Here is a 21,892-nt window from a genome sequence, read left to right on the forward strand (position 1 = left end):
TCCTGGATTGACTTAATTTCCAGTTGGTCTCTCAAGTAAGAGTTTAAGACCATCATACACAGAGAAAGGTTGACAGCCATGTCATTGGTGTGCTGTGGTAGATCCAGGAACTACATCAGCCTACCAGAGCTGATATCCAGTTATTGTGGGAACAGGAGAAGAAGATTAGGAGACCCTCAAAAGCAATTGGTTCTAACCATTGATCATTTTGTCTGAGTAGACCCTGGACAGACAGTTACTATGTGATCTGCCTGATCCTCTCTGATTTTCAGCAGGACTTGCGCTGAGTTCACACCAGCACTTGCACTACGTTTGGAGACTCCATTTTCCTCTCGGCATTTTTCGCCCTTTTCAGGAGGACCACTTTTTTTTTTTTTTAATATATAGCAGACTCCCCAAATGGAAACCCGAACAGAGATGTGAACCTAGTCTTGGACTAACAAAGCTTGAGCAGGAGACTAATACTGTCTACCAATATTTATTTGGACATCTGTGGTAGAATAGAAAAACAGAATTTATTCCTATTCAATAGTTGGTAGAACCCAGCAGATGCTTCCTTACGGATGGGATTGATCGACAATACTCCCGGATGCCTGGTGAAACTCCTGGTGTATGTGAGCCATCGGTTGGGTGCGGTTTCTCTGGCCAGCACCTGTCAGTCTCTATTTCCCCAGTTTCAGGGGTCTGCAGACTCGAGGCACATTCTCACAATCACCGTTCACCTTCCACTTCGTAATCACATAGGCCACTGTTGATTTTGGGTAATTCAGTTCGCTTGCTATGTCCCTTACAAATCGACCATGTCTGTGGTACCCGGCAATTACCCCTTTCTCGAAATCGGACAACTCTGCACTTCGTGGCATCTTGCATGCGACTAATGTCAATGTCACACGATATTTAACGGCGGAAGGTGTGACACCGCAGATATCTTCATTTGCATGGGTGTCCAAATACATATTGGTATTGGTGTTCCTCAAGCAGGCCCATTGGAATAACATGGCATCCACCATCCATTCTCCTGGTGACTGTTTTTGTTACAGACTTTTGGCTACTATTCCTGTTGTATAGCCAAATTGTCACCCTGTGACTCCAAGTATAGGAGACTGTGGGTGCTGTGTCCCAGATTTACCTAAAGTGGATGCGTGCAGAACAAATCAAGAAGATATGCAAGTAAATGCAACATTATACATTTATGGGCCATGAATAATTCACGTGATGCCGTTATTATTATGTTATGCTTGGCCTGATATGAGCTTATACCTACTGATGCAGATACAAGTTGTTTTTATATTTTATATTCTATTTCTATGGTATGTGATATACTTTTAGATTTTATCAAGATCCTATAAACTTGACTGACTTCTTCCTTGACAGGCATCAATAACGTGATATTCATTATTCTAAGAATCGCCTATTTATACTGCTTACTTGTAACGCATTATCCTATTCCTCAGCGCTTCATGTTGAGCCTGGTTCACATCTGCGTTGGTAATTCATTCGGGAAGTCCGCATGGGGACCCCCCCCTGAATGGACAACCGAACGCATTGGAAAGTGGTGTGCAGTGGAAGCACACAGACCCCATAGACTATAGTGGACAGAAAAGTACTTCACGATCTACTTTCCTGTCTACATGACTTGTGTGGAAAGCACATGGACCCCATTATAGTCTATGGTTCACATCTGCATCGGTAAAAGCACACGGACCCCAGTCATAAGACTAGACTTTGACCACTAAGCCTCAATTCACACCTGTGTTGGACTCTATGAAGGACACGCCACCACAGAATCTGCTCAAAATCAGCATAGAGAAGTTCTGCAAGGAGGACATTATTTTCTCTCTGCACTGGTTTCAGTATAAGGGAGCCTGCACACAGAGTTACGCTCCGCTCATTCTGAACGTAAAACTCATTCTGAACGAGTGCGTAAAAACCAGATCCCATTGATTTCTATGGGAGCCGGCATACGTGCGCTACCCATTGAAATCAATGGGAGGCTTTTTTTTCCCCTATTGCTTTCAATTTGATATGTGCATATCACATTGAAAGCAATAGGTAAAAAAAAACTCCCATTGAGTTCAATGGATAGCGCAGGTAAGACCGAACCCATAGAAGTCAATGGGATTCTGCTTTGCTGCGCTCACTCTGACACGTGTTTACGTGTCAGAATGAGCGGAGTGTTACTCCGTGTGAAAGCATCCTATTGGTTAAATTCACCCAGCAAAGCATACATAGTATATGCATAGGAGAAGCTGCTGATGCATATATGAAGTATATCCATGAGATACATCCATAGGCCCTCATTGATAGATAAATAAGGGTCACTCCATAGGGCCAGACTGAAGTTCTACATCAGGAACTGGCGCAGCTTTCTGATACAACTCAATCCATAAAACTGGCCTGAATTACAATGTCTGGTACCAGAGAGGGATACAACATGTTTTTACACATCTGCGCCCAAAACAAATGAGTTCCCAATGTTTTCTACCTTTTGCCTCGTCTATGGGCTGCACACATAATACTTGATGTTATTTTGGGAGACGTTCCCGAATGAGAGGGGCTCCTGCAGTAGAGACGCTGTAGCCGAGTGAACCTGCAGTACAACAGGGTGTCTGCTGGGGCAGGTGCCCGGGCTCTGACTGACAGGAGGCCGGAGACAAGCTCCCGGAGCCGGCTGTGCACTCTGGATGACCCCGCTCTCAGCTCCTCCTCCGTCCTCCAGGCGGGGGCCGCGCTCTCACCCCGGACATGTGTTATTGTGGAGCTGCTGCGGTCCGGAGTCCTCACCTCACAGGGAACAAGAGGAGCGCCATCCTGCGGCCGACATGTAAGCGGGGAGATGGGGGAGAGCCGCGGTACAGCACCTGCCTCACAATGCGGCTGGTGTGGCGGTCTCAGGGATCTCATACAATGAATGGGATAGACTGCCCTCACCTACTAAGGGATGGTCCACATTTAGCGTTTGTGCAAGAGACGGATATTGATTTGTTTCCTCTTCAGAGTGTGAATGGGGTATTTAAAATGTCCCTTATTTACAGCTGGGAATTTTTTAACATTACATGATCCCCATCTTGTCAGTCACTGCTAGTAATATATATATATATATATATATATATATATATATATATATATATATATATATATATATATATATATATATATATATATTGTATATAATGTGATGGGCAGTGAGAATAATGCAACCACCTGTATACTGTCATCTAAGGGTATATTCACACATGCAGTTGGGACCTGTATTTGGAATCTGCATGTGGTATTACTGAAAATTGCCACATTTTCAGACATGTTTTTTTTAGCAGGTGGAAACACCTTTATTCTACAGAGTAGAATCAGGGGAATATACCCTATATCACATGAATATACCCCCACACCACAGGAATATACCCTACAGATACACGCACACAGATGATGTAGGAAGAGATTGGAACAGTCCGTTTTAACAGCCGTTTCCCCATCTGCGAGTCTCGTATTTCCATCCATTTCCCAGTTGTCTGATGTAACATCTGTCGTCTCATCTGCTTGTTACATAGTAAATAAACAAATGCACTTTATTGTTTATTGTAGTTTATTCCTTTGTATCCAGCCCCGGATCTGTGTGTAATGTCTGTGACTTGGATGCAGATCCATTTTGACTGACATTTAAAAACGGACACATTGACCTGTATTGAGTCCATCAGGCCCTGAAAATAGTAAAATAGAAGATATGTCCTATGTGATGGACATTAATCACAATTTGTTAAAAAAATGGACATGTGAATACAGCCATAGACTTCCATCTATCAGTTGTCTCTTACATACACACAAATGTTGTAAGAGACAACTGCTAAAAATGATCCACTGGTCCATTTACCATCCAGATGTCGTGTCTTTCATCCATTTTTCCGGCCTTGTGTATTTATAACTGTCCATTGCAAAAACAGATGAACTTCATTGTTTTTTGTCGATCCATTTTTAATGTCTGTTTCTTGGTTCCATTGTATTGCGTCTGAAAATGTTCAACAATACGACATGTCCTATTTTCCACTGGATGTTATTCACTGTCTGTTAGAAGAATGGACGTGTAAATACACCCATCGTCTCTTATTGTTCTGAAGATGGTGGTTTTGTGCAGGGCGGTGGAGTCAGAGTCTTGGCCATTTGTGGGTGGAGTCGGAAAATAGTTAATAACTGTAAAGTAAAATGATGATTTTTAATAATATTATAGATCATATTGTATTATTGATTAGATAGTTTGTTGCATATTCACTTTTTTTTAGGAATTCAGTCTCTGGCCTTTTAATAAATTAGACGATTTTTAGTGTCTCTGGCTAACCATGATGGTGAGCCGGTTATGATGGAGTCAGAGTAGGAGTTGGAGTCTGGCTGTGATAAAAAGAGAGGAGCGTGTGTTGGAGGTCTGGCCTGTGACTCCTCAGCCTTGTTATTGTATGCATGAGGCCTAAGCCCATACACATTAGATTTTGTGGTTATGGGATTTATATTACAACTTTATTATTATTATTATTATTATTATTATTATTGGTGGTGGTGTTGTTGTTTATTTATATAGAACCATTAATTCCCTGGTTACATTTGAGGGTTTACATACAGTACACAAAATATACAAGTAGATATACTAACAATAACCGACTGGCACAGTGGGGTATGAGGGAAGGGGGGGGGTAGAGACAGAAGGTGAAAGGGGGAGACTGTACAGATGGTGGTGTGGTGATAGTGTTATTGGAGGTTGTAGGCCTTCCTGAATAGGTGAGTCTTAAGGGCCTTCTTGAATCCTGTGATTGTGGGAATCAATCTTATGTGTCTTGGTAAGGAGTTCCAGAGTATGGGAGATGCACGGGAGAAATCTTGGAGGCGGTTGTGTGAGGAGCGGATGAGAGCAGAGCGGAGTAGGAGGTCTTTGGAGGATCTGAGGTTACGTGTGGGCAGGTAGCGGGAGATTAGATCAGAGATATATGGAGGGGACAGGTTGTGGATGGCTTTGTATGTTAGCGTTATAAAACTAACATGGTAAAAGGGAAGACAACAACATAGTTACCTACTAGTGGATTCCCTAATCGTAGGTCCAGTAAATAGCTCTAGGGTTCACAATAAAGATACCAAACGCCAAAAAAAAATGAACCAAGCAAAAAATAATCCCAAATTACAAAATACTTTATTGAGATGACAATAAAAATATACAGGGGAAGGAGAAATGCTATCAGATGCAGACCCACCGATGGCAGGAAAGTATCTATCAATGTAAGGGTAAGCATATACTAATATAAAAATTTCTATCACAAATGTCCACACGATACACACCTAGCAATATGCACAAATAAATAAATACACAAATTAGTGTAGCATGTAGGAAAGTGTATATATATCCCGATCTATAAATGTGAATGCCTGTATGGGCCTGTGAATGGCAATGTGTGATCAAAATGTACACTAAGCAGTAATCACATTGAGCATAGACCTCAAGAAGAATACCCCTGACAGAGATGGGTTAGCATACCACATGATACACAGCAGACCCGTCTCTGTCAGGGGTATCTTTGATATTCGATTATTATGGGTATGTTGTTTTGACTTCTCATTTATATCGCCATATACTTCTATCCTGTTTGTACTTAGCCTGATGCCCATGTAATGCTTTCTTTCACTTTGACCATTAATCTCAGTTTTGCATTATATTGTGTGTATGCCAGGTAGTTCCAGCAGCATATATGCTATTTACTTTGATCTCATTCTACACTGTATTGTTCTATATACTATATGCTTACAGTGCTATTTTCCCATAATATATGGGTGCTTCATTCTTCTTGAGGTCTATGCTCAATGTGATTACTGTTTAGTGTACATTTTGATCACACATTGCCATTCACAGGCCCATACAGGCATTCACATTTATAGATCAGGATATATACACTTTCCTACATGCTACACTAATTTGTGTATTTATTTATTTGTGCATATTGCTAGGTGTGTATCGTGTGGACATTTGTGATAGAAATTTTTATATTAGTATATGCTTACCTTTACATTGACATATACTTTCCTGCCATCGGTGGGTCTGCATCTAGTAGCATTTCTCCTTCCCCTGTATATTTTTATTGTCATCTCAATAAAGTATTTTGTAATTTGGGATTATTTTTTGCTTGGTTCATGTTTTTTGGTGTTTGGTATGTTAACGTTAGTAGCTTGAATTCTATTCGCTGGGCAATAGGTAGTCATTGAAGAGATTGGCAGAGGGGAGCAACCAATGAAGAACAGGGGGCAAGGTGAATTAAGCGAGCTGCACAGTTTAAAGGGGTATTCCCACGTCACATACTCACCAGTCTTCACTGCTGTAAAATCTTCTTTCTTCCTGGTTTCTTGCATCATTTGGTGGGCGGGGTTTCATATGCAACCTGCCATTTAGCTCTGCCCCCAAATTAGCGTGTAGCTCCGCCCACCGCATAGCATGATCCTATGGGGCGGCTGAAGGGCCTGTGATGTCATCAAAGGTCCTTAAACACTATATGCACAATATTGGACTATGAAGTACAGGCAGGAGCAACTCCATTCTGTGTTACATACAGAGACTGCCTGTCTCTGCCATAATGAACACAATTGTATTAGCTAGCCTGATAACTGGAAGAACAGAAGACGTTCAGAAATTAAAGCAGCTCCTCTCCTCTATCTGAGTGCAGGACCTAGGTCACGTGGTGTAGACACAGGAATAGCTAGATACATAGGCTCGCTCCCTGCACTTAGCCCCTCCTCCCTCCCCCCTGAGAGCAGGCAGATACATCACTTGACTTTTGAGCAGATAAGTCAAGGGCTGTGTCAACAATGAATTGAATAAAGTAAGATAGTGGACAAACAAAGCAGTTTTGCTGAAGCAATGTATTTAGGAAAAGTCTTACATCCACATTAACAAGCAGTATAGATAGGATCCTTGTGATGGGACAACCCCTTTAAGGTGGACTGGAAAGGGGCGAGGGTGTTAGCTGGGAGTCCATGAAGAAGGGTGTTGCAGTAAGCGGGAGATTATGAGGGCATGGACAAGCGTCTTAGTAGTTTCAAGGGTGGGATAGGAGCGGATTCGATGGATGTTCTTAAATTGTCCTACCAGGGGTAGTTTAGTTGTTAAAAAGGAAAAGAACGGATGATCCTCCAAAAGCAGCAAGTCATGCCAAATGCTCATATTATCATCCAACATCTAGCCAAAAATATCCAGCATGGTCAATCTGTTTTTTACAGACTGATGCTGTGTTCACACATCAGTATGCCATCCGTCCGTTTGAATTCAGTTTGACACTTCAAAATGGACTGATGCACATACTGATTGTATACTGACACCATTTTATGCTGATAGCAAACGTGCTCCATCCCCTAGAGGAGAGATAAGGGGATTAAAAGTAGCAAATGTAAACAAAAGTAAAGATAAGGAGCAGGGGTGAACCTGCCCCTTTCGCCGCCCGAGGTGAAGTGCAGAAAGCCGCCTCTCCGGGGAGGGGTGGGGCTTAGTGGAGGGGGCGTGGCTTAGCAGATGGGCGGGGCTTAGCGCCATTCGCCGGCAGAGAGCAGGCCCGGACACTGCCTGCGCTCTGCCTGAGCGTGCGGGGAGGCTGCTGGAGCAGCGCTGCTCCAGTGGCCTCCCCAAACCACCACTCCATGCTAAGCCAGTCCAGGACAGCTTGTCCTGGACTGGCTTAGGTTAGCAAAAATGCCGCCCTCCCTGAGGCCCTGGCATAGCGCCGCCTGAAGCGCTCGCTTCAGGTCGCCTCATGGGAGGTGCGGCGCTGATAAGGAGATATAATAAATGTCCCTGTGTCCTCCTTATCTCTACTCTGTTTACAATTGCTACTTTTAATCCTCTTATCTGTCCTCTAGGGGACGGAGAACGTTTGCTATCATCATAAAAAGGTGTCAGTATACAATCAGTATGTGCATCAGTCCGTTTTGAAGTGTCAAACTGAATTCAAACGGACGGATGGCATACTGATGTGTGAACATACTCTAAGACGCCATGATGTGATTTGGACAGCACATGGATGACATTGGTGCCGCATTCATTGAGGTCAGTCAACATAGCTCACAATACAGACCGGAATAGGACCTGTCCTGAGTTTTGCTCCCAACTCCTAGCCCCATACACGGGACTGTGAAAATACAGGGTTGTGTGTATGGGGACATGGAAATGAATGGGTCGGGGTACTAGCTGTGAAAAACATGCCTGGCACACTGACTGTGCCACAATCGTGTGCATGAGGCCTTACACTAGGGCTATGCAGCAACTCCTTCTGTGTGACTGAAGCTCACCAGGCCGCCCTGCAACATCTTTACTAATGTTAGTAAATAAAGTCGCTTTATGGACTCTAGTGTGCCAGGACTGCGACAGAAAACTGGCACAGATAGCAGATGAAATTAATGCCGGTACCCAGCTTTAGATGTATGGACCATCCTGGTGAATATTATTACGAGGTGTGGGCTTGTTAATTTGGCACATCTTACTCTGGATGGGATTATTAAGAGTGGTGAACTGTACCCCAGGCTAATAAAGACCACAAATGAGAATAGAGTTTTGTTGTAGATAAATGAAGAATCCCTCCGCTCTTAGTTGCCTGCTCTTACTATCTCACAAGTTGTCATTGTGTAAGTTTTGCTTATTATATATTATATTCTACACTTCTTTAAATTACAGGTATCTAAAGTTGGGGTTTTCTGCGGCTTGTCTTGCTACCATCGTGGGAATATATTTGCTGCCATCACCAATTGACCCAGAACCCCTTAAGTAAGTGGTCTGCTATCAGGAAGCTTATGGTTTACTTTCCCTATGTGCATCACAGTCCAAATTCACATTCAATTGAGCTTCAATTGCATGGCATGGCCACAAAATAGTGTATAGAGCCGTTTGTCTCCAGCTGTTGCATTGCACTGAAACCAGCTGATCGGTAGGGTGCCAGGTGTCACATCCCCCACCAAGCTGTTATTGATTTATGACGTATCCTCAGGACTGGCCATCAGTATTGAGTTTTGGAGAACCCCATTAATGAATATTGCTTGCTTCCCTGGTTACCTTATTGAAAAATACAGAATAGTGATGAATAATATTGCTTTCATGTTTAACATATTCAGGTTTGAAAATCCGCCATCTCTAGAGGGACCACTGACCATAAACAGAAAGCTGCATCATGGGAAAAGACAATTTTATGGACAGCTGAAAGGCCCAGAGTCCTTTACCAGTGATCATGAAGGTGAAGACAAAGTAGATGATACTCCTTAGCGTACAATGTAACACCCAAGACAGATAGATATCCCTCAGTGCTAAATACAAGGACATCTGATGATATAGAGCAGCATATGATATCAGGTAGTAATAGCATCTATACATATTCTCTGTTGTCCCTGCACATGGACACATTCTGCCTGGTGGTGACAGACTCTAAGAAGGACAAAGGTAGATCTGGCACTCGTGTGTATTAAAATGAAGTTCCTTCTTAAAGTCCATTGTAGCCAATAGTTACATATTAGATAACGGTATGGGAACCGCTGTGGCAGTAGTACATATCAAACCACACAACTGCTAGCACATCACTGCATCATCTGGAAGGTCGGGCATGAAGCTAAAGGGAGCAGCCATTATTGGGTTATTTCACTGGAATCCTGTCTTAAGACAGGCTTGCACATTCCAGTGAGCGCCCTCTATTGGTTTGCAACAATGAGGCAGCAACTGTCTTCCTAATTACATCATGGAAGGCGGATTTGCATATTCTTCCCATAGTTCCTTGCAAAGTGGAGTGCTAAAGGCTTAACAAGTCTCCACACACCTATATGGTGGTCTCTCCCTAAGGAGTGACAATATCCCCCAAACCCTGTCTAAGCCTCTCACCTCTACCAGGTTATAGTCCTCTCTACATCGGGCTGATGAGATCCAACCAGATCGAAACAGCTGTCCTCGATTGAGAGACTATAACCTGGTAATAATCCCAGCGTCATTGCTAAACAAAGGCCTCTTGGAAGGTCGGGCATGAAGCTAAAGGGAGCAGCCATTATTGGGTTATTTCACTAGAATCCTGTCTTAAGACAGGCTTGCACATTCCAGTGAGCGCCCTCTATTGGTTTGCAACAATGAGGCAGCAACTGTCTTCCTAATTACATCATGGAAGGCGGATTTGCATATTCTTCCCATAGTTCCTTGCAAAGTGGAGTGCTAAAGGCTTAACAAGTCTCCACACACCTATATGGTGGTCTCTCCCTAAGGAGTGACAATATCCCCCAAACTACATACACTGTGTTATAGTCATTTTAATAGTAGTCTGAACCTCTTCTTCCTCACTGAGCCATCAGCAGGGAGTCAGCTAACATGCCTGGTATCATTTAGTTATGGTACGTTTATATAATGTTCATCAAAATTTCTATCTTGTATACTAAGTTACGGTAGTGTGTAACAGGCAAGTGGAGGCGTCCCCTGTATGGTGACCTGCCACAAATCTAATGTTAGGGTGAAAACACATTGCCTGATCTCCAGTTTGTGCAATGCGATTACGACACTTGTGAACTCTGTGTAACTGCAGTGGCATGTGATATCACATTGATCTTAACTTGTGCTAATGCAATGTATAGGAAACCTTTACACCGGCACTGTGGACGGAAAACTGTGGATGATTCATGGAGAGCAACTAAAGTTTATAACTCAGATGGGGAAGAATATTTCCCAATGTGGTGAGTCCTTCCAACTTCTCTTATCTTGTGTGATTGCTAACAGCGGAGAAAAGCATAAGGGACTTGGTTTAGATGTATACATTATGTGTCAATATATGGAGTGTGACATAAAAAGCTTGATATCCATATTAGCTTGATACAAGGAACCTGTAAAGGTCAATGAGGTCTTTACTGTACCCCTTATCTGTTTCTGGCATCCAAATACTGTATTTCAAAATGTTCCATGCTCCAGCATACACTGTGTTACAGAGGAATTGTCTCATAGAGTGTAAGCCCTCGCGGGCAGGGCCCTCTACCCCACTGTGCCAGTCGGTCACTGTTAGTATTATATCTACCTGTATATTCTGTGTACTGTATGTAACCCCCAAATGTAAAGCACCATGGAATTAATAATAATAATAATAATAATTAATAATTAATAACATCTCTAATACCTCATATAACACCACCACACTGAGCACCTCCAGCATACAGCACAACAGTGTAAAATGTTAAATATGACATTATACAATAACTGATGATCAATTATATTTAAAGTGACGTAACAGAGTGATTTTGTTTTTAAGGCACCCCTGAATATGAACCAGTGTGCGGCCGTCCACATGGGGTTCGAATGGACAGTGATGGATATCTAATTGTGGCCGACTCCTACTATGGGCTATATAGGGTACATCCACAAACTGGGGAGAAGAATCTGCTCATTTCAAATGAAGAAGGTGATGAATGATATCCCAAAATGGGAATGTCTTGTCCTTTATTTCATCAGTTACATGTATGAATATTGTACCCCTTTTATTTTAATATTTGGTAGGTGTGGATGGAGTTCCTTTTAGGTTCTTGAATGGACTTGAATTGTCCAGGAATGGCACTATATATTTCACAGACTCAAGTAGCAAATGGGGCAGAAGACATCACAGATATGAGGTAAGTCTAACATTATAGCTACTGGTCAGCATTGTTTTATAATATACAATGCATTTGAAAAGCCTTCAAACCCTTTACATTTTTTCACATCTTGTTACATTGAGGCCATGTAAAATAAAAACGAAAAAAAAAAAAAAAAAAAATCAAGTCTTCTCTGATCAATGTGCACTTAATTCCTTATAATGAGATAGTCAAAATTTTTACGTTTTTGCAAAGTTATAAAAATTGTGCATGGACACATCAGTATGCAGTCACAGCTTCACAGTTCCACAGCTAACAATGCCTGTAGAGCTCAGAGACAGGATTGTATGGAGGCACCGATCTGGATAAAGGTGGGTTTTTTTGTTTGTTTTTTTAAAGAAAAAAAAAAAGCACCTGAAGAACTCTGACTAGTTAATATATAAAACTTTTTAATATCTTAGTAAATAATTCTCCACATTTCAGGAAGAGTTACTTGCTACAAACTAGTCTATGAGGTTTGGGGATAGAAAAGACGCTTAAATAATTGCTGTTTCTTCACTATACTATTCTGAACTTTTTTTTTAACACTGTTAGGTTTGTATATAAGAGGCTAGTAGTGCACAGAATAAGGCAATACAGCAATTAACAAGCACCCCTTCTTTCTGGCTAGAGTTCTGTGTGTGAGGCTGAATACAGAGACAGATAATATGTAAACAAGCAGTCAGATTGAAGATAAGGACAGGAGAACAGCTTAATAAATGGTGAAGGAAACAGATCTCCATAATAATTAATAGAGATGAGTGAACAGTGTTCTATTGAACTCATGTTCGATCGGATATTAGGCTGTTAGGCATGTTCGAATCGAATCGAACACCGCGTGGTAAAGTGCGCCATTACTCGATTCCCCTCCCACCTTCCCTGGCGCCTTTTTTGCTCCAATAACAGCGCAGGGTAGGTGGGACAGGAACTACGACACCGGTGACGTTGAAAAAAGTAGGAAAAACCCATTGGCTGCCGAAAACATGTGACCTCTAATTTAAAAGAACAGCGCCGCCCAGGTTCGCGTCATTCTGAGCTTGCAATTCACCGGGGACGGAGGTTTCCGTCCATTTAGCTAGGGCTTAGATTCTGGGTAGGCAGGGACAGGCTAGGATAGGAAGGAGAAGACAACCAACAGCTCTTGTAAGAGCTAAATTCCAGGGAGAAGCTTGTCAGTGTAACGTGGCACTGACGGGCTCAATCGCCGCAACCCAGCTTTCCCAGGATCCTGAATGGAATACACTGACAGTGTATTCCCGTATACCCCATATATACACCCCAAATCCCCGTTCCAACGGTGTGCCCCCCCACCTTCACCCCAGAAATACCATGCAAGTCCCCTAGCAATAGAATTGGGGCTATATACACCCACTATTTTTGCTACTGCCATATAGTGCCATTGTCTGACTGGGAATTCAAAGAATATATTGGAGTTACATATAACTTCAATTCCAGGGAGAAGCTTGTCAGTGTAACGTGGCACTGACGGGCTCAATCGCCGCAACCCAGCTGTCCCAGGATCCTGAATGGAATACACTGACAGTGTATTCCCCTTTACCCCATATATACACCCCAAATCCCCGTTCCAACGGTGTGCCCCCCCCCCCCGCCTTCACCCCAGAAATACCCTGCAAGTCCCCTAGCAATAGAATTGGGGCTATATATACCCACTATTTTTGCTACTGCCATATAGTGCCATTGTCTGACTGGGAATTCCAAGAATATATTGGGTTTACAAATACCCTCATTTCTTGCTACTGCCATATAGTGCCATTGTCTGACTGGGAATTCCAAGAATATATTGGGTTTACAAATACCCTCATTTCTTGCTACTGCCATATAGTGCCATTGTCTGACTGGGAATTCCAAGAATATATTGGGTTTACAAATACCCTCATTTCTTGCTACTGCTATATAGTGCCATTGACTGACTGGGAATTCAAAGAATATATTGGGGTTACATATAACTTCAATTCCAGGGAGAAGCTTGTCAGTGTAACGTGGCACTGACGGGCTCAATCGCCGCAACCCAGCTTTCCCAGGATCCTGAATGGAATACACTGACAGTGTATTCCCGTATACCCCATATATACACCCCAAATCCCCGTTCCAACGGTGTGCCCCCCCCACCTTCACCCCAGAAATACCATGCAAGTCCCCTAGCAATAGAATTGGGGCTATATACACCCACTATTTTTGCTACTGCCATATAGTGCCATTGTCTGACTGGGAATTCCAAGAATATATTGGGTTTACAAATACCCTCATTTCTTGCTACTGCCATATAGTGCCATTGTCTGACTGGGAATTCCAAGAATATATTGGGTTTACAAATACCCTCATTTCTTGCTACTGCTATATAGTGCCAGTTTCTGACTGGGAATTCAAAGAATATATTGGGTTTACAAATACCCTCATTTCTTGCTACTGCCATATAGTGCCAGTTTCTGACTGGGAATGCAAAGAATATATTGGGGTTACAAATACCTTCAAGTCCTGCCACTGCCATATAGTGCCATTGTCTGACTGGGAATTCAAAGAATATATTGGGGTTACAAATACCTTCAAGTCCTGCCACTGCCATATAGTGCCATTGTCTGACTGGGAATGCAAAGAATATATTGGGGTTACAAATACCTTCAAGTCCTGCCACTGCCATATAATGCCAGTTTCTCACTGGGAATTCAAAGAATATATTGGGGTTATAAATACCTTCAAGTCCTGCCACTGCCATATAGTGCCATTGTCTGACTGGGAATTCAAAGAATATATTGGGGTTACGTGCACCCACAATTTTTGCTACTGGTATATAGTGCCAGTTTCTGAGTGGAAATTCCCCAAATAATTTGGGGATTCATTCACCCTACATCTCAGGCTCTTGCCATATTCACCCAGGTTGTCAGTGCTGCACCAGCTCGTTCCCAGACAGCTCGGCCCGAAAAACACATTACCTATATAGAGGATTTGGACACTGAAGACAACATGTTCTAAATCTAATGTCTGCACCTTCTCCAGAATTAAAATAAAGGCAGCGTTTAACTTTCAAATAGCACTGCACAAAGGAAGATCTTATCAGCTTGTCTCATGACATGCTACTAAAAAGTGTCATTTGTGTATCTTAATGTAAATATAGTTGTATAAGCTTTTTGGGTTTTAGGCACTGCCAAGTTATTTATTACCACCCGCTCCCTTATAATGATGATGACGCCAAAGTCACTGTGGGTGTTCAGAGCTCACAGCTTTGGTTGACATTTGTCTTGCTCTCTGTAGGTACCAGCTGTCTTTTTGGATACCGTAAAGTTATGTTGACTTTATTAACAGCTATAGAAGCTTTAGCCAGGTTGTGACGGTGTGTAACCCTAACAACACTAAGTGGGATACACATTAATAGTCAGTCTATGTACGCTAAACGTATCACTGAAGTAATTTTTTTCCCCTCTCCCCTAATATAAGAAAGGAACAGACATTAGACCTAGACCGGGGTTCGAGGCTTGTAAAAATCCAGTATTATTTGTTCTTCATGATGTGAAATATGTGTTGAAAAGCAACCCAAGATGAAGTCAGCCATGTGTGCCAGTGTGTTACTTGGCATGCCTTTGCTGGCCCCAACTGTAAGGGTCACTCTCCATTTCCTCCATTTTCCACTCCTCTTCACACCATTTGTGGTGAAGCAATGGGATGCACTGAAGTGCACCCTCTAGCCTCGTGTGGGACAGGGACATCAGATGCCACTCCAACCCCCTCGTCTTCCTCCGCCAGCGAACGGTGCGAAGATGAGAGGAGTGTGCTCTGAATGTTTTCTGCCTAGCAGAGGCTAGTTCTCACTTACGAAAATGGCCCCACTTTGACCTGTATATCAGGCACAATGGTGTAGGTTTCAAAGAAACATGGCACCAACAAGTTGAAAAACGTGGGCCATGCGTGGACCGTGTTTGAGTCTGGCAAGCTCCAGATCTGCTACCAGGTTCCAGCCATTATCACAGGCGCAAAAATGCCAGGCCCCAGGTGTAGCAGGGAAAAAAAAATGCCATCTCAGCCAGGATGGCATCCCTGACCTCGGAGGCACTGTGCTGTCTGCCCCCCAAGCTGATCAGTTTCAGCACGGCCTGCTGACATCTCCCCACGCCAGTGTTACAGCGTTTGCCGCTAGTAGCTGGGGTGGAGGTTGCAGCATCGTAGGGTTTCAGTCTACTCTTGCCATGAATTTTGGCCTGGGAAAGGAGATAGGCCACCCCAGTTTGCACCCGGGGACCAGACTCCACCACATTCACCCTGCCTGTCATTAAAGATAAGCACTGCAGCATCCCTGACCACAGGCGCTTGTCCATGTGTCGGTGGTCAAGTGGACCTTGCAGCAAAGCGCAGAGCTCTGGGCCCGACTAATGTTATGGGACACATGCAGGCGCAAGGCAGGGACAGCACACCAAGAGAAGTAGTAACGGCTAGGCCCAGCATAGGGAGGTGCCCCAGCTGCCATCTGCTGATGGAAGGCCTGGGTATCCAGAAGCATAAACAAACACCAACATCTCCAGGGCCAGCAGTTTATCAATGAGGCTGTTAAAGGCTTGGGCATGGGGGTGGGTTGTGTTGTACTTCTGCCTGCAATGAAAAGCTTGGGAGATGTGGAGTGGCTGGGAAGAGGCGCATGATGGTGCAGGCCAAAAGGGCGCATGAGGGTGAACTCCCCAATGTGTCAGAGATAGGTGTGTAGGTGTCCTTGCATCATATACTTGCACCATACTTGGCTTTGGAAGTTAATTTTGTGCCAAAAAGTGGTTAAGACAGCAATACCTCAGCTACTCCCGTTACACTGTCTATTGACAACTCCAGCCCTGAAATTACCACCTTTGGAAGTGGACCACCACTTCTAAGATCCCAAAGGAAGTAGGCAAGAGATGTGCAGTGCAGAAAAAAAGATGAAAAAATAAGTGTAGGCAGTAGAGCACAGAGGGATCGGAGAGGACAGAGCTGGTGTCGGCCAGGTATTCCCACAACATGCGCCTATACTTGTCCCTCCTGGTGACACTAGGCCCCTGAGTGGCAGTAATTTGTCCGGGGGGGGGGGGGCATTAACGTGTTCCAGACCTAGGAATAAGTCTTCCAACAGGGTAGAGTTTTGCATGCCTTTGCTTCTACCCACTGTTTTTGCTGCTTAGCTTCCCTCCACATCTACACTGCTTTAGCCCCTAAACATCACCCCAGTTTATGCCTTTGCTTCTACCCTGTTTTTTTGTTGAATTAGCTTCCCTCCACATCTACACTGCTTTAGCCCCTAGACATCACCCCTGTCCATGTGGGGTCGGTGGCCTCGTCATCCACCAACTCCTCTTCCAATTGCGCACTGCCCCCTTACTGCAAACCGCACATGACCACAGCTTGCCCTGATGGCAACTGTGTCTCATGATCCCCACTGAGGTCCAGACAAGTCGGTGGCGGGTCCAAAACCCCAAAATTGGAAGGAAATGGCGGATGCTGCAGTATTTCTAACACCTGTTCCTGGTGCTCGGGCCTGGTCTGTGTTGTACCCTGCACCCTGCTTAACGCAGCTGCCATATCCGGAGTTGTGCTGAGCGCATGCTAATGTTTCGTGTCCAGTGCAATGGATGGGATGGGATTTCACATAAGTCTGCCACCCATGGCCACTCATGGTTGAGCAACTGAGGGAGTTGACTTTGACGAACCCGAGGGTTTTGGAGTTGGAACTACATCAAAGGTCTGTGCTGCTCACACACTCTGCTCAACACATGATATGTTTAGTGCCAGCAGTGTGGAGACGTCGCACAACAGCCGTTGTTCCAGCAGGTACAGGCGTTGTAGGAGTGCATAGAGGCTAGCAGCGGCAACTATAGACTTTAAAAACTATCCGCACAAGCGCCACACTTTCACCAGTAGCTCAGGAACATTGGGGTACCTTTTTAAAAAGATTAGCAGCAATGAGTTAAAAACGTGGCCCAGGCATGGAATATGTTGCAGGCTGCCAAGCTACAGAGCCAATCCCAGGTTACGGCCATTATCACACATGACAACATGCCTGGGCCCAGGTGCAGTGGCAAAAACCACATTGCCGTCTCATCGAGGATGGCATGACTCACTTTGTAGGCAGTGTGCTGTCTGGCCCCCAAGCTGATGAGCTTCAGCACGGCCCGCTGACGTCTCCCCACACCAGTGTTGCAGCGTTTCCAGCTCGTAGCTGGGGTCAGTCTAACAGCAGAGGAGGAGGAGGGTGGTGTTTCAGCCCTCCTCCCAGGAATGTTTTGTGGGGAGACAAGTCAGGAAAATTCTTGAAACAGGGGAGAGTTTTGCATCTTTGCCCTTGCTGCCTATGGACATCCCTTTGCCTCTAGCCACCATTTTCCCTGCTTTGCTTGCCTCCACATCCACACTGCTTTTGCCCCTAGACATCACCCCAGTCCATGCCTCTGCTTTTACCCCCAGTTTTTTATGCTTAGCTTCCCTCCACATCAACAATGCTTGCGCCCCTAAACATCACCCCAGTTTCTGTCTGTGCTTTTCCCCAGCTTTTTTTGTCGATTTAGCTTCCCTCCACATGCACACTGCTTTTGCCCCTAGATATCACCCCAGTCCATGCCTCTGCTTTTACCCCCAGTTTTTTATGCTTGGCTTGCCTCCACATCCACACTGCTTTTGCCCCTACACATTACCCCTATCCATGCCTGTGCCTCTAGCCATAACTCTGCCACCCATGGAAACTCATGGTGCAGAAAGTGAGGGAGCTGACTCTGAGGAACCCTTGGGTTTTGTAGCTGGACTCCATCAAAGGTCTCTGCTGCTCACAAACCCTGCTCAACATACGGTATCTAGGGTTTGAGCGTGTGGTGACCTCGCACAACAGTAGGTGCTTCAGGCAGATGTAGGCCTTGCTGGAGTGTATTGCGGCTAGCTCCAGGTACTGTAGACTTGGGAAAGTGGGTGTCCAAGTGCCCCACTTTCACCCTTATCTCTGCTAATTTGGGGTATGTTTTTAAAAATCGTTGCACCACTAGATTGAACACGTGGGCCAGGCATGGAACGTGTTGGAGGCTGGCAAGCTCCAGAGCCCTCCAACAAGACAAAAAAGCCTGGCCCCAGGGGCAGTGGGGATAAACAAATTGCCATCTCATCCAGGATGGCATCCCTGACCTCAGAGGCAGTGTGCTGTCCGTCCCCCAAGCTGATGAGCTTCAGCCCGGCCTGCTGACGTCTCCCCACACCAGTGTTGCTGCGTTTCCAGCTCGTAGCTGGGGTCAATCTAACAGCGGAGGAGGAGGGTGGTGTTTCAGCCCTCCTCCCAGGAATGTTGTGTGGGGAGACATGTCAGTCTACCACATTTTGCGACCCGGTCCATGCCTCAAGTACATTCAACCACTGTGCCAAGATTAAAAGTTAGCGTCCCTGTCTGCATGCACTTGTCCATTCATAGCTGGTCACGTGGAACTTTTGGGCAAAGCGCTGAACTTAGGGACCGCCTCATGTTTGGGGAAAAGTGCTGGTGTGGACGGCACAGTGAGGTGGCGCAGTAGCTAGCAGGCCCAAAAAGGGCAGAGTGTCCACAAGACTTTTTGAGATGAGGCCGTTGAAGCCTTGGGCATGTGGGTGGGTTGTGCTGTACTTTAGCCTGGAATGAAAGGCCTGGGAGATGGGGAGTCGCATTGCAAAGTGTGTAAACCACACTGTTTGTCCTCGACCTATACATTTAGAAATTATCTCCCCCAGCGAGGAACGTGGCCCCGATGGGGGAATTTTTCTAAGGAAGCTAGAAAAGAGGGCATCTTGGGCCTTGCTGGCTCAGGTCTAGCTTCTGTCATGCAGCTGTCTTCTGCCTCTGGACATCCCTTTGCCTCTAGCCACCTTTTTCCCTGCTTAGCTTGCCTCCACATCCACACTGCTTTTGCCCCTAGACATCACCCCAGTCCATGCCTTAGCTTGTACCCCCAGTTTTTGCTGCTTAGCTTGCCTCCACATCCACCTGCTTTTGCCCCTAGACATCACCCCAGTCCATGCCTTAGCTTGTACCCCCAGTTTTTGCTGCTTAGCTTCCCTCCACATGCACACTGCTTTTGCCCCTAGATATCACCCCAGTCCATGCCTCTGCTTTTACCCCCAGTTTTTTATGCTTGGCTTGCCTCCACATCCACACTGCTTTTGCCCCTACACATTACCCCTATCCATGCCTGTGCCTCTAGCCATAACTCTGCCACCCCTGGAAACTCATGGTGCAGAAACTTTGGGAGCTGACTTTGAGGAACCCTTGGGTTTTGTAGATGGAACTCCATCAAAGGTCTGTGCAGCTCACACACCCTGCTCAAGATATGGTATTGTAGGGTTTCAGCGTGTGTGAATGACGGACAACAGCCTGTGTTTGGACAGATGTAGGCCTTGCTAGAGTGTTTTTAGGCTAGCAGCGACTCCTGTACACTTGCAAAAGTGGGCGCAAAAGCGCCGCATTTTCAACAGTAGCTTCGGTACATTTGGGTATGTTTTAAAAAAACGTTGCACCACTAGGTTAGACGTGGGCCAAACATGGAACGTGTTGGAGGCTGGCAAGCTCCAGAGCCGCTACCAGGTTCCAGCCATTATCACAGGCGTAAAAATGCCAGGCCCCAGGTGTAGCAGGGAAAAAAAAATGCCATCTCAGCCAGGATGGCATCCCTGACCTCGGAGGCACTGTGCTGTCTGTCCCCCAAGCTGATGAGCTTCAGCACCGCCTGCTGACGTCTCCCCACACCAGTGTTTTAGCGTTTGCCGCTAGTAGCTGGGGTGGAGGTTGCAGCGTCGTAGGGTTTCAGTCTACTCCTGCCATGAATTTTGGCCTGAGAGAGGAGATAGGGTACCTCAGTTTGCACCCCGGGACCAGACTCCACCACATTCACCCTGCCTGTCCTTAAAGATAAGCAGCATCCCTGACCACAGGCGCTTGTCCAAGTGTCGGTGGTCAAGTGGACCTTGCAGCAAAGCGCGGAACTAAGGTCCCACCTGATGTTGAGTGACACGTGCTGGTGCAAGGCGGGGATGCCACACCGGGAGAAGTTGTGACGGCTAGGGACGGCATAGTGAGGTGCCACAGTTGCCATCAAGGCGGGAGTTTCAACAAGCCGGAAAGCTAACATCTCCTGGGCCAGCAGTTTAGCGATGTTGGCGTTCTAGGCTTGCGTGGGTGGGTGGTTAGCGGTGTATTTCTGCCGGCGCTCCAATGTCTGAGAGATGGTGGGTTGTTGTAAAGAAGCGCCTGATGGTGCCTTTGATGGTGCAGGAGAAGGAGATAAGACAGAAACAGGGGAGGATGAGGGAGAAGTCAACAAAGTGGCGGAGGCAGATGAAGTGATGTCCTGGCTCGTCCTCTGGAGTGCATCGCCAGCACTGTGAGCAGAGGCAGTGGCATGAATGGCGGGCGACGTTTGTCCTGCCGTTGCTGCCTGCCACTGATTCCAGTGCTTGGATTCCAAATGACGGTGCATTGAAGTGGTGGACAGGTTGCTCTTCTCAGGGCCCCTACTCGATTTCGAGAGGCAAATTGTGTAGACGACACTATATCTGTCCTCGGCGCATTCCTTGAAAAAACTCTACACCTTCGAGAAACGTGCCCTCGATGGGGGAGTTTTTCTGGGCTGGGTACAAAAGGGAACATCTTCGGACATTCCGGGTGTGGCCTGGCTTCGGCAAAGCTGTTGACCTCTGCCTCTAGCTACCCTTTTTGGTGCTGCACCTGCCTCAACATCCACACTACTTTCCCAGCTTGACATCCGCCTTGTCCAGGTGGGGTCGGTGTCCTCGTCGTCCACCACCTCCTCTTCCAACTCCTGTCTCGCCTCCTCCTCCTGCACAATGCGCATGTCAACTGGCTGCCCTGACAGCAACTGCGTCTCATCATCGTCGATGAGGGTGGGTTGCTGGTCATCCACCACCAAATCGACCGGAGATGGAGGAGACTCTAGTGTTTGAGCATCTGGACACAGATACTCGTCTGTTAGGTCTGTGGAATCGCGAAATGGAGGGGCAGGTTGCGGTACAGTCAAAGGAAGGGAGAACAGCTCTGGGGAGCAGGGACAGTTGGGGTTATTGTTCTGGGAAGATTGGGAATTTTGGGTGGAAGGAGGACAAGACTGTTGGGTAAGAGGAGGTAGAGGCTGACTGGCTGGTGGACAATGTGCTTTAAGCGTTATCCGACAGCCATTGCAAGACCTGTTCCTAGTTCTCGGGCCTACTAAGGTTTGTACCATTCAGCCTAGTTAATGTGGAACTTTTGTGCAAAGCGCAGAACTTA

The 21,892-nt window shown here is 45.5% G+C and overlaps 1 protein-coding gene across 1 annotated transcript in view; it reads left to right on the forward strand.

Annotated features, from left to right (window-relative positions):
- The first annotated feature begins 2,755 nt into the window (after positions 1-2,755).
- The window catches only part of LOC142204976 (adipocyte plasma membrane-associated protein-like), a 30,213-nt gene continuing 11,076 nt past the window's right edge, over positions 2,756-21,892 (forward strand). Inside the window, exons 1-6 of the mRNA XM_075276317.1 lie at positions 2,756-2,824; positions 8,687-8,776; positions 9,121-9,239; positions 10,609-10,707; positions 11,274-11,423; positions 11,519-11,631. Coding sequence (XP_075132418.1) covers positions 2,823-2,824; positions 8,687-8,776; positions 9,121-9,239; positions 10,609-10,707; positions 11,274-11,423; positions 11,519-11,631 — 573 coding nt within the window. The 5' untranslated portion in view covers positions 2,756-2,822. The remainder of the gene's footprint in view (positions 2,825-8,686; positions 8,777-9,120; positions 9,240-10,608; positions 10,708-11,273; positions 11,424-11,518; positions 11,632-21,892) is intronic.

The sequence above is a fragment of the Leptodactylus fuscus genome, chromosome 5, assembly GCF_031893055.1.
Source record: "Leptodactylus fuscus isolate aLepFus1 chromosome 5, aLepFus1.hap2, whole genome shotgun sequence".
Lineage (NCBI taxonomy): Eukaryota > Metazoa > Chordata > Amphibia > Anura > Leptodactylidae > Leptodactylus > Leptodactylus fuscus.